The sequence below is a fragment of the Pleurodeles waltl genome, chromosome 5 (assembly GCF_031143425.1).
Source record: "Pleurodeles waltl isolate 20211129_DDA chromosome 5, aPleWal1.hap1.20221129, whole genome shotgun sequence".
Taxonomy (NCBI): Eukaryota; Metazoa; Chordata; class Amphibia; order Caudata; family Salamandridae; genus Pleurodeles; species Pleurodeles waltl.
Window position 1 is genome coordinate 1237349436 of NC_090444.1, and position 12139 is coordinate 1237361574.

At 41.2% G+C, this 12139-nt stretch overlaps 1 protein-coding gene across 2 annotated transcripts in view; it reads right to left on the bottom strand.

The window, feature by feature from the left end:
* Positions 1 to 205: 205 nt before the first annotated feature.
* The window catches only part of HACE1 (HECT domain and ankyrin repeat containing E3 ubiquitin protein ligase 1), a 299062-nt gene continuing 287128 nt past the window's right edge, over positions 206 to 12139 (bottom strand). For both annotated transcript variants that reach the window (XM_069235476.1, XM_069235475.1), the window contains exon 24: positions 206 to 1262. In XM_069235476.1, coding sequence (XP_069091577.1) covers positions 1160 to 1262 — 103 coding nt within the window. In that variant the 3' untranslated portion in view covers positions 206 to 1159. The remainder of the gene's footprint in view (positions 1263 to 12139) is intronic.

A 12139-nucleotide genomic window follows, 5' to 3' on the forward strand; every position in this document is an offset into this window, starting at 1 on the left:
TGCCAACATTGCAGGCAGTAAAGCACGACCCCTAACTTTCTCACCACTGTTTTCTTCTGATAAGGTTGCTTTTTAACCTTCAAAGAATTAACATAAATGTGGAAATTTGGTTTAGGTATTTCCGTTTAGCCTTTGTAAATTCTTGTATTAGATCTGTTAATAGTGGGAGAAGGTGGTGCCTCAGAATAAAAACAGATGCTCTGACTTCTCTTTTAAATCTGATGTATTTAAGACAACATATAAAATGTTAAACAGGTTGTGCCAAGATAAATTGTACAAAAATACATTTCAAACAATTTTCACAAGAAATATAGGCATCTACTATAATATTCCCAAGACAACATGCACGTAGTTTATAAATAAAATAAAAATGTGTCAAATATTTTTATGGCAAAATAACACACGATTTATCTTTTTCGTAGTCCAGAAGACCCGGGGTAAAAAATAGGTTTCAAATTAAAAAAGGATGTACAATACAAATAAAAATATACCATTTCTTACATACCAACAAATAATTAAAATAAATGTTTAAATTGCCTATACAATCCATTGTAAACTTTAAAGCGTACAATTGATCTTACATAAGGTTATCGCTATGTGCATTTCCCAACTTCCTATTTCTGTACATAAATTCAGTATATAACAGGATACTGAAAAGCTAAAAATCAAAACTTTGTATTAGTCAGGAAAATATATCTGATATGCAATTTTGTACATTATTTAAACGGCTCATTTCGATGTGATGATGGACAACAAATGCCACGCTTGCAAAATAAAGAGAATATTATCTTTTTCCTTTTAAAAAGCACATTCAACTTCACACTAGGTGATAATCGAAAGTCGAAAATAAAAGCGTTCCAACAAAACAATAGAACAAAATGTAGACAACAACAGGGATCACGAAGAAAACAGCAAAATGTTTTTAACATAAAAAAAGATGTGTGGAAATCCAACATACAAAAAAAAGTATGTAATACAGCACAATTTATTCGTCACAGACGCGGACCAACAATAATGAGAGAGGTCTGGGGGACAGGACACAATCTGTATGAATGCAGGTTAGCTGTGCTTATGGGCTGTAAGTCTGTTGACAGCTCTCTAAATTACTTCTGCCATTCTGAATTGCGCATCAGTAGTCCGATAGCTTTTCTGAACCGCATTATGCCATCGTGTAACCATAGGTGCCACAGTGCAATGCCACGAGAAGCCTGTCCTTTAGGACCTTCTTACTTGGGTATTCAGGCAACTTCAGCATGTTGATACTGCGAAATAAAGAACACTTCCATTAAATATGAAGTCTGTGAGCCAGAGTGCCTGATTGTTCTGTGAGCACCGCACGGAATAATTGACATGCAACTCTCCTCTCAAATCTGCATTGAAATTGGAAAACCTTGAAGATGGTACATTTATGAAAGAGGAAAACAGTGCTTCACTGTGGAATCCTTTTAGCATGTAAATGAGTTGAAGAAAAACTTCCCTTCGCTAGAAAATGCTATATCTAGTGACAATGTGGCGTTGTGCTGAAGAGTGTTTCTAGTAATGTTTTTTTACTCAAACTGTTTCATTACGTTTCATATAAGGAGAGCATACAACATAATAGAAACTGAAATAATAATAAATTATCTGATAGCAGTTCACAATACGTAACAAACATGGACCAAGACATGCAATTAGAAGAACAAATGAAAATACATTAAACACACTGCCTTTATTAAAAGTAGGGTTCGAGAGTTATTATGGATAGGAGAAAAATATATTTTAAAAGGCCTATCCACGAAAATAACTTTAGAAGCGTAAATTTATTACACCTAGCAATAGTGTTACACTTTGATGCTACTCACTCGAGTGTAAATCTACAACTAGATGACATGTCTACACCCCCTCAAAACTTTGTACCCGGTAGAACAAAATTTATGAGTGTAAAGTTACTACTGGAAACTTTATATATGTAGGCGTTCGCTGCACTGCGACAAGATCTCCCTATGGTGAAGAATAACAGGGAGTCCTCATGGTGGGCTTGCATGTCTCTCACTAAGCCCTTCCTTGCCACTGCCTAATCCCCTCCCATTTAGAGGGAAGTTTTCTCAATTTTCCAGCTACTTGGTCAGGTTTTTCCCACATTTCCTAACTAAGTGAAAACCTATGTGCTCAGAGGTCTTTGCAAGTGGGCGAAGAGTTCCACATAGAAAAGACAGGAGACGGGATGTCACCGCATGTATATTTGTAAATCTTTCTGTAGTACGTGAGCAGTCCTATTGTAGCACTACTAAACATGCTACGAAATGCAGATCATAAATAGGCCCCCAAACTATGCCATTTCCCTCAATATAATGTTCTATTTATTAACATTATTTACGATATAGAGGAACCTTGACTCCTGAGAAGTTAGGTTTGGGTCTTGGCGTAGCTACATGCATGGTTTGTATTATCCATTTTTCAAATGCAAGACTTGTGAATACATGCATTTAACCGGAGCAAACGGTGTTAAATGTGTGCAGTCAGAAACATTATGAGGGCCTAGTTGCTTGCCACTGTGAAAGGACTGTAACATGAACATTTTGAGGCAGTTAAGTGGTTTCATAAGATAGTTTCAACGAACAACGGTAATAACATGGACTTTTGCCACTCACAGTTTAGTTAAAATAAATGTGTGATTGTAGGTTTATCAATAGAGTTATAACCAATAACATATTTTATTATGCAACATTTAATTCAATAGCATGACCTTTTATTCCACAATGAAATATACCTACCCAAACTAAATTATACTCCTAGGACCTACCTACATCTAAGTCCAATCTGAGTACAATTATGGCTACTCACCAATTTTTCTGGCATCTCCCCTACCGCAACCTGCACCTCAGGCATTCACCTATATTTACATATTAAGGGCCAAAGTCCAAGACTCTTGTGCTCGAGCCTTGAGATAAGACATGACTGGCTTCATGTTCTTGTCCTCTAACTGCAGTCCTGCACATTATATACCTCTTGTAATTTCAATCCATCTTTTACCTCCAAGTTTCTCTATGCCTGGAGCTTTTGATTGGAGTACATGCCTCTTTGTATGTCCTATTGTCAATTGCTTGTATTTAGAAAGACTATGCACATGTTTGTCTCTAGGTCTTCTGACACTTGAAGCCTTTTTTATTTTTCTTCTCTCTTTCGATTTGCTTTATGGCTGATGCCCCAAAGGAGGTGGGTGAGGCGTGCCGGGCTCAAGTATACTCGTACAGTTTGTAGAAAGAACGATTCATTCAGACATGCACTCAAATGCACATAGATATTTTAAAGTGTGGACAACAATGTCAAGAACCAACGTTAGAAATCCCCAAAACCTCTGAAATATGCTTAGTGAATTAACTATAACTTAAGCCCCCATCACACACTGCTTAGGACTTCACATATTACATCATTCATGCCTTTAAATGACAACTTATGACATCACTAATTATATATAAATCAAAGGTGAAAAAGGTGAAACGATGAGGTTTGCAATAAGTGTAACCACTGGCAATCATTCGGAGTAGCACTGCAACTCATCTAAGTGGCTATGCCTAGACATAGGCACATTGCTCAATGTGTCATGGGAACCAAGCTATAACCAAATGAAGAACCCCAATCAGGGTGAAACCGATTTTGGGTTGCCTGTGTTCAATTCCAGCGAGGACCTCGCTTGGCAGTTCAGGCTACATTGTTCCTTCTGGAGGAGGGTTGAGACTGATTTGCATCTGGCTGGATCTAATCTTAGGTGGTGTGGTGGGCAAAAGAACAATGGCTTCTAATGCTACCCCTAGTGATTGCCAGTGGTTAGACTTATTGAAGACATCCTCCTAATACCTTTTGTGTGACTGATATATATATATATATATATATATAAATAATACACTGTTGAAATTACTAATGCGATCAACCAAGGAGTCTGACTGTGCGATATAGGCTTTGTGAGGAGTAATGCAACAATGTTATCATTGGTTAAACTCTTTCAAGCTGTCTGTAAGCTTTTGAAAGATGACAAATAAATTTGATATTTCAGAAGAGGAGCACTTTGAGGTTTTTGTCATCTACTTACACTCACCTAAAAGGATGGGTGCTGTGGGTTTAGGTCACCTTTAGAGACATGTCCGCTTCTCATCAATAAACAATAGACCATCCATTGCTGTGAAGGGCTTGGTCATGGAGGGGTGGGTACAGAGTCTTGTATATCCTGCGTTTGGCTGATAATTATGTGAAGTGGAGGTATGATGTGTGTCGAGGATTTGGATGGAGGGCCTTGCTGGAGCCTAGACACTGAGTTTAAGTCATGATGTGGATTAGATGAAAGGTCTGACAAAGGGCTACGACTGATATGCCATGAGTGATGCTTGTCAGTATTGTCATTTAACATGTCATGATTAATGAAATATATGAGGTCTTAAGCAGTGCATGATGGCAGGCACATAGTACACTATAATATAACCACCGTATTTTCTTAAATTTCATGCACTTTGCGTGCCTATTCTTCGAAGAAGTCTTTTCGAGTCACGAGACCAAGGGACTCCTCCCATTTCGACTCCATTGCGCATGGGCGTCGACTCCATCTTAGATTGTTTTCCCCGCAGAGGGTGAGGTAGGAGTTGTGTATGCTAGTAATAGTGCCCATGCAATGGAGTGAATGCGTATGTACATAATGAAGTTTTAAGTAATATATTTACAAATGTTTAAGATCTACTTCTAAACGGCTACAGGCTCCCGGGGAGGCGGGTGGGCGCATGTGAATCTGCAGCGACTAATGCCACGAACAGATGTACACTGGGTAAGTGACATTTTCCGTTCGATGGCATGTGTAGCTGCAGATACACATGCTGTGCATAGACTAATAAGCAGTTATCTCCCCAAAAAGCGGTGGTTCAGCCTGTAGGAGTTGAAGTAGTTTGAAATAATGTTCTTAGTACAGCTTGACCTACTGTTGCCTGTTGTGTAGTTAACACATCTACACAGTAGTGCTTGGTAAATGTATGAGGCGTAGACCATGTTGCTGCCTTACATATTTCGTTCATTGGAATATTTCCCAGAAAGGCCATGGTAGCACCTTTCTTTCTGGTTGAGTGTGCCTTTGGTGTAATAGGCAGTTCTCTTTTAGCTTTAAGATAGCAGGTTTGAATGCACTTAACTATCCATCTAGCAATGACTTGTTTTGAAATAGGATTTCCTGTATGAGGTTTTTGAAAGGCGATAAATAGTTGTTTGGTCTTTCGAATTAGTTTTGTTCTGTCAATGTAGTACATTAGTGCTCTTTTGATGTCCAATGTATGTAGTGCTCTTTCAGCTACAGAATCTGGCTGTGGGAAGAACACTGGTAATTCCACCGTTTGATTCAAGTGGAACGGTGAGATTACTTTTGGTAAAAATTTAGGATTGGTCCGTAGAACAACTTTATTTTTGTGTATTTGAATAAATGGTTCTTGAATGGTAAATGCTTGAATCTCACTCACTCTTCTTGGAGATGTGATGGCAATTAAAAATGCAACTTTCCACGTTAAGCATTGCATTTCACAAGAGTGCATGGGCTCAAAAGGTGGACCCATGAGTCGTGTTAAGACAATGTTGAGGTTCCATGAAGGAACTGGTGGTGTTCTTGGTGGTATAATTCTCTTTAGGCCTTCCATAAACGCTTTTATGACTGGTATCCTAAATAAAGAAGTTGAGTGCGTAATTTGCAGGTAAGCTGAAATTGCCGTAAGATGTATTTTAATGGAAGAGCAAGCTAGTTTAGATTTCTGCAAATGTAGTAAGTATCCTACTATCTCTTTTGCAGATGCGTGTAAAGGTTGAATTTGATTATTATGGCAGTAATAAACAAATCTTTTCCACTTATTTGCATAACAGTGTCTAGTGGTAGGTTTTCTAGCCTGTTTTATGACCTCCATTCATTCCTGTGTGAGGTCTAAGTGCCCGAATTCTAGGATTTCAGGAGCCAAATTGCTAGATTCAGCGATGCTGGATTTGGATGTCTGATCTGTTGATTGTGTTGTGTTAACAGATCTGGTCTGTTTGGCAGTTTGATATGAGATACTACTGAAAGGTCTATGTACCAAGGTTGCCTTTCCCATGTTGGTGCTATTAGTATGAGTTTGAGTTTGTTTTGACTCAACTTGTTTACTAGATATGGAAGAAGTGGGAGAGGGGGAAAAGCGTACGCAAATATCCCTGACCAGTTCATCCATAGTGCATTGCCCTGAGACTGATGTTGTGGGTACCTGGATGCGAAGTTTTGGCATTTTGAGTTTTCTTTTGTTGCAAATAGATCTATTTGTGGCGTTCCCCACATTTTGAAGTAAGTGTTCAGTATTCGGGGGTGAATTTCCCATTTGTGGATCTGTTGGTGATCCCGAGAGAGATTGTCTGCTAACTGATTCTGAATCCCTGGAATAAATTGTGCTATTAGGCGAATGTGGTTGTGAATCGCCCAATGCCATATTTTTTGTGTTAGGAGACACAACTGTGTCGAGTGTGTTCCTCCCTGTTTGTTTAGGTAATACATTGTTGTCATGTTGTCTGTTTTGACAAGAGTGTATTTGTGGGTTATTATGGGTTGAAATGCTTTCAGAGCTAGAAACACCGCTAACAGTTCTAAGTGGTTTATATGAAACTGTTTTTGCTGAATGTCCCATTGTCCTTGGATGCTGTGCTGATTGAGGTGTGCTCCCCACCCTGTCATGGATGCATCTGTCGTTATTACGCATTGTGGCACTGGGTCTTGAAAAGGCCGCCCTTGCTTTAAATTTATACTGTTCCACCATTGAAGCGAGATGTATGTTTGGCGGTCTATCAACACCAGATCTAAAAGTTGACCCTGTGCTTGTGACCACTGTGATGCTAGGCACTGTTGTAAGGGCCGCATGTGCAACCTTGCGTTTGGGACAATGGCTATGCATGAGGACATCATGCCTAGGAGTTTCAGTACTAATTTGACCTGTATCTTCTGGTTTGGATACATGGCTTGTATTACATTTTGGAATGTTTGGACTCTTTGTGGACTTGGAGTGGCAATCCCTTTTACTGTGTTGATTGTTGCTCCTAGGTATTGCTGTGTTTGACACGGCAGAAGGTGTGACTGAGTAACTGATTGAGAAACCTAGTTTGTGTAGGGTTTAGATGACGTAATTTGTGTGTCGTGAACACTGTTTTTGCGTGTTGGTTTTGATTAACCAATCGTCTAGGTACGGGAAAACATGCATTTGCTGCCTTCTGATATGTGCAGCTACTACTGCTAGACATTTTGTAAAAACTCTTGGCGCAGTTGTTATTCCGAATGGCAACACTTTGAATTGGTAATGTATCCCTTGGAATACAAACCTTAGGTACTTTCTGTGTGAAGAATGTATTGGTATATGGAAATATGCATCCTTTAGATCCAGTGTTGTCATGTAGTCTTGTTGTTTGAGCAGTGGGATTACTTCTTGTAATGTAACCATGTGAAAGTGGTCTGATTTGATGTATGTATTTAATATTCTGAGATCTAGTATAGGTCTTAGAGTTTTGTCTTTTTTGGGTATTAGAAAGTACAGTGAGTAAACTCCTGTGTTTAGTTCTTGTTTTGGTACTAATTATATTGCCCCTTTTTGGAGCAATGCTTGAACTTCTAATCCTAGAAGATTTATATGTTGTTTCGACATACTGTGTGTTTTCGGTGGGACTGTTGGAGGGAATTCTCGAAATTCTATGCAATAAACATACTGGATAATTGCTAGTACCCAAGTATCTGTTGTTATCTCCTCCCAATGTTTGTAAAATTGGCTTAATCTTCCCCCCACAGGTGTTATGTGATGGGGATGGATGACTTGTGAGTCACTGCTTATTTTGAGGACTTTTGGGGCTTTGGAATTTTCCTCTACCTCTTTGGAATTGTCCCCCTCTATATTGCCCCCGAAAACTTCCCCGCTGATATTGGCTTTGGTAAGTGGGCCTTGTTTGTGATGTTGTGGTTTCTGTAGGTTGTCCTCGAAACCCTCCCCTAAAAGGTGTTTTGCGAAAGGTGCCTCTGCTCTGCGGGGAGTAGAGTGCGCCCATGGCTTTTGCCGTATCAGCGTCCTTCTTGAGTTTCTCAATAGCAGTGTCGACTTCCGGCCCAAACAACTGCTGTTCATTAAATGGCATATTTAGCACGGCTTGTTGAATTTCTGGCTTGAAACCTGACGTGCGGAGCCATGCGTGCCTTCTTATTGTTATTGCAGTATTTACTGTCCTTGCAGCCGTATCTGCTGCATCCATTGAAGACCGTATCTGATTATTAGAGATACTTTGTCCTTCTTCCACCACTTGTTGTGCTCTTTTTTGGAACTCCTTGGGTAAGTGTTCTATCAAATGTTGCATCTCATCCCAGTGAGCTCTGTCATATCTTGCCAAAAGCGCTTGTGAATTGGCAATGCGCCATTGGTTTGCTGCTTGTGCTGCAACCCTTTTGCCCGCAGCATCAAATTTGCGACTCTCTTTGTCTGGAGGTGGTGCGTCTCCCGAGGTATGAGAGTTTGCTCTCTTACGAGCTGCCCCGACAACTACTGAGTCTGGAGTTAACTGCGTTGTAATATAAACAGGATCTGTTGGCGGTGGCTTGTATTTTTTTCTCCACTCTTGGAGTTATGGCTCGGCCTTTAACAGGATCTTAAAGATTTGTTTTGAATGTTTTAGCATTCCTGGGAGCATAGGTAGTCTTTGGTACTGGCTATGAGTGGAGGTTAGCGTGTTAAACAAGAAGTCATCCTCAATTGGTTCTGAATGCAAGGTGACGTTATGGAAAGCAGCTGCCCTTGCGATCACCCGTGTGTAAGATGTACTGTCCTCGGGAGGGGACGGCCTGGTAGGGTACGAGTCTGGGCTGTTGTCCGATACTGGAGCATCGTAAAGGTCCCATGCATCGGGATCATCTTGACTCATGGCAGTATGAGTCGGGGAGTGCATCAGTGGAGGAGTTGCTACTGGTGATGTGTGCACTGATGGTGGTGGAGAAGGTGGTGTTGTTTTCTTTGCCACCTTTGCCTGTGGCTCCTTGTCCTTTTCGTGAAAGGCAAGTTTTTTTTTTAATTTTAATTGGAGGAAGAGTGGTTATCTTCCCTGTGTCTTGATGAATGTGGAGCCTCCTTTGAGTATAGTCTGGCTCTACAGCTTGAAGTTCCTCTCCAAATCTATGTTTTTTCATTTGGGAGGCCAATCCTTGTTCCTCTGTATAGGAACCTGTTTTCGGCTCCGAGGCTGGATGTTTCGGAACCAAAACTTTTTCGGAGGTCTTTTTAGGCTCCGAAGAAACCTTTGTAATTTTCGGCGTGGTGGTGTCTCGATGCCGAATTTGTTCGGTGCCGCTGTGACGGTGCCGAAATTTCTCAGAGCCGATGTCTCGGGTCCGAGATTGCTGTGTGGCGGTATCTCGACCGGAGTCGGATGACTTCGACACCAGTGTGCCCTTTTTCGGTGCCTTGGCTCGGTCACCGCTTGTTTGGGTTAAGCCATGGCCTGTTGGCGGTGGCGTCCCCTGGGCTTTTATTGACTTCTCGTGAGTCTTATGTTCCGACGTCTTACTCACGGTTTTCAGCGTTTCTTCGGCCTCAAGCTCTTCCGAGTCCGACTCTTGGATAGAGAAAGCTTCCTCTTCTTCCTCGAAACGCTCTTGTTCTGTCGGCGTGGACGCCATCTGCAGTCTTCTGGCTCTTCGGTCTCTTAACGTCTTTCTGGACCGAAACGCTCGACAGGCCTCACAAGTATCTTACTTGTGCTCTGGGGACAAGCACAAGTTACAGACCAGATGCTGATCCGTATATGGATACTTGTTATGGCATTTTGGACAGAAGCGGAATGGGGTCCGTTCCATCAGCCTTGAATTCACACGTGGCCAGGACGACCAGGCCCCGACGAGGGATCGAAAAAAACCCGAAGGGCCACCGGAACTCTTCTAAATTCGGTGTCGATCTGTTGTAACTAACCCGATACCGAACGCAAACAATACCGTTTTTTCCCGAGATTCTAACTAACTTTCTGACCCGAAACACGGAGCGAAAAGGAACACGTCCGAACCCGATGGCGGAAAAAAAACAATCTAAGATGGAGTCGACGCCCATGCGCAATGGAGTCGAAATGGGAGGAGTCCCTCGGTCTCGTGAATCGAAAAGACTTCTTCGAAGAAAAACAACTTGTAACACTCCGAGCCCAACACCAGATGGCGGGATGTGCACAGCATGTGTATCTGCAGCTACACATGCCATCGAACACACACATATATATATATATATATATATATATATATATATATAGATCTATATTCACTGAAAAAAACAACGGTTACAGGGAGGACATAGATAGGAAATAGAATTAAAAGATACATAGAAATAAATTTTAAAAACAAAGGTTACTAGGGCATTATAGTTAGGCTCACATTAAAAACGTGCAAAACCATAGAAATTCACCTGTTATAGTTAGAGTTATCTCAAGTAAATTTAACTTGTGCCCTATGGTAACTATAACTTGCGCCCCAGCCATGAGGATTTTTTGTCAAAAATGTTACTGCAGATATTACATTGATATTATCAATGATGTTATCAAAATTGTCATGAGTGCCCTAATTTGTGGGGTAATTAGCAGTGCATGGTGAGGGCATGAATTATAGTTACTTGAGGGGATGCGGCCCCGCATACAGATGATATTTTTCAGTACCAAGTGCTGCGGGGGGAGCGACCACCCCCCTGCATTCCTAATCTATTTAGCTCTGGGGAGGTGGCAGTCCCCGGGGCTCTGAGGGAGGCCGTAGGGCCTCCCCCACATTAAAAAAAAGGTCCCCGGGGCATGGGGCTGGTGGGCATGCAGCCCCCCGCACAATTATTTCTGATGCTGGTGGTCCCAGGGGCTGCGGGGCTGCGGGGCTGGGTGGCCTCCCACATCTAATTAGATAATAGCCCAAGGGAGGTGCTGGCCCCCAGGGCTGTGGAGGGGAGTAGCTGGCTCCCCGCATTCAAAAGTTCAATGCCCTTGTGACCTGACCCACACAGGGGCTTCACTTAAATAAGCGTGGGAGCTCATGCTTGTTTTATTTTTTTACTTATTGGCAGATTCGCAGACAGCTCTCAATTTAAAACAAAACTGCTTTTTTGCTTTTAGTGGGGGGATCCCAGAACCAGAGCTAAGAGGTCAGGGTGTCCCTACCCTGGCCATTTTTCTGCTTTTTTTTTTCTGGGACTCAGCTGAAGCTGATTCCCTACATGGCTGTCAAAACTTTCTTGATGTGGTCTTATTAGCCCATCAGATTGCAGCACAAGATCAAGTGGGTTTGTGTAACCTTCGTATCCCTATATATACAAATGTGTTCTTTCTTTAATTTCTCACAAACTACTGAATTGACTTATACCAAATAACAAAAAGGGTGCTTTCTGGGCCAAGTGCTACCTTTCTGCCACATTTGGTGTAATTCTGTGCAGAGGTTCGGGCGCTATTCCTTTTTTCTCAAGCCCCGCTTGACGGATCACCCTGAAACTTTCCAGAAGGAAGCTGAAGTGAGCGTCATATTTTTTGGGGGAAAGTATGAGGAGATTCCGCAAAAGGCATCAAAGTTATTAGCAAAACAGAAAACACTCTTTCTATAGTACCTAGGTTCTAACTAGAACTAGCTAGTGTCGACTGCCACTAGGTAATACACACACACACACACATGTATATATATAATCTTCAACAGATGGAACGATAACCATCTGACGGCTGCACCAATCCCGTTGATTAAATCCCTACCACTCGAACAAAGTTGTATTCAACAATGCCGGATTGAATTCATCAAATTTATTTCTTGTAAAGGTTTCACAGAGTCCTGAAGTGAGATGTCAACGCGTTTCGGCAGAACGCCTTCTACTGGACAAATCTGGCCTACAAGCCAGCACCATATATATACAAGTTAAAATCCATCATTTGTTTTCATAGCATTCTAGTGTAAACTACTGCAGCGGCCATCTTAACACATGCAAGAGCCTAAAGTTCTAGCTCTACAATCTTTTCACGAATTGCTTTCAATGGTATAAATATATATATCACATATATTTCCTGAGTATATAATACAAATAATTGGATCCAGCGAAAATCATTGACTAAATATTGTGAGTATAAAATTATATGTTGATACATAATTTAA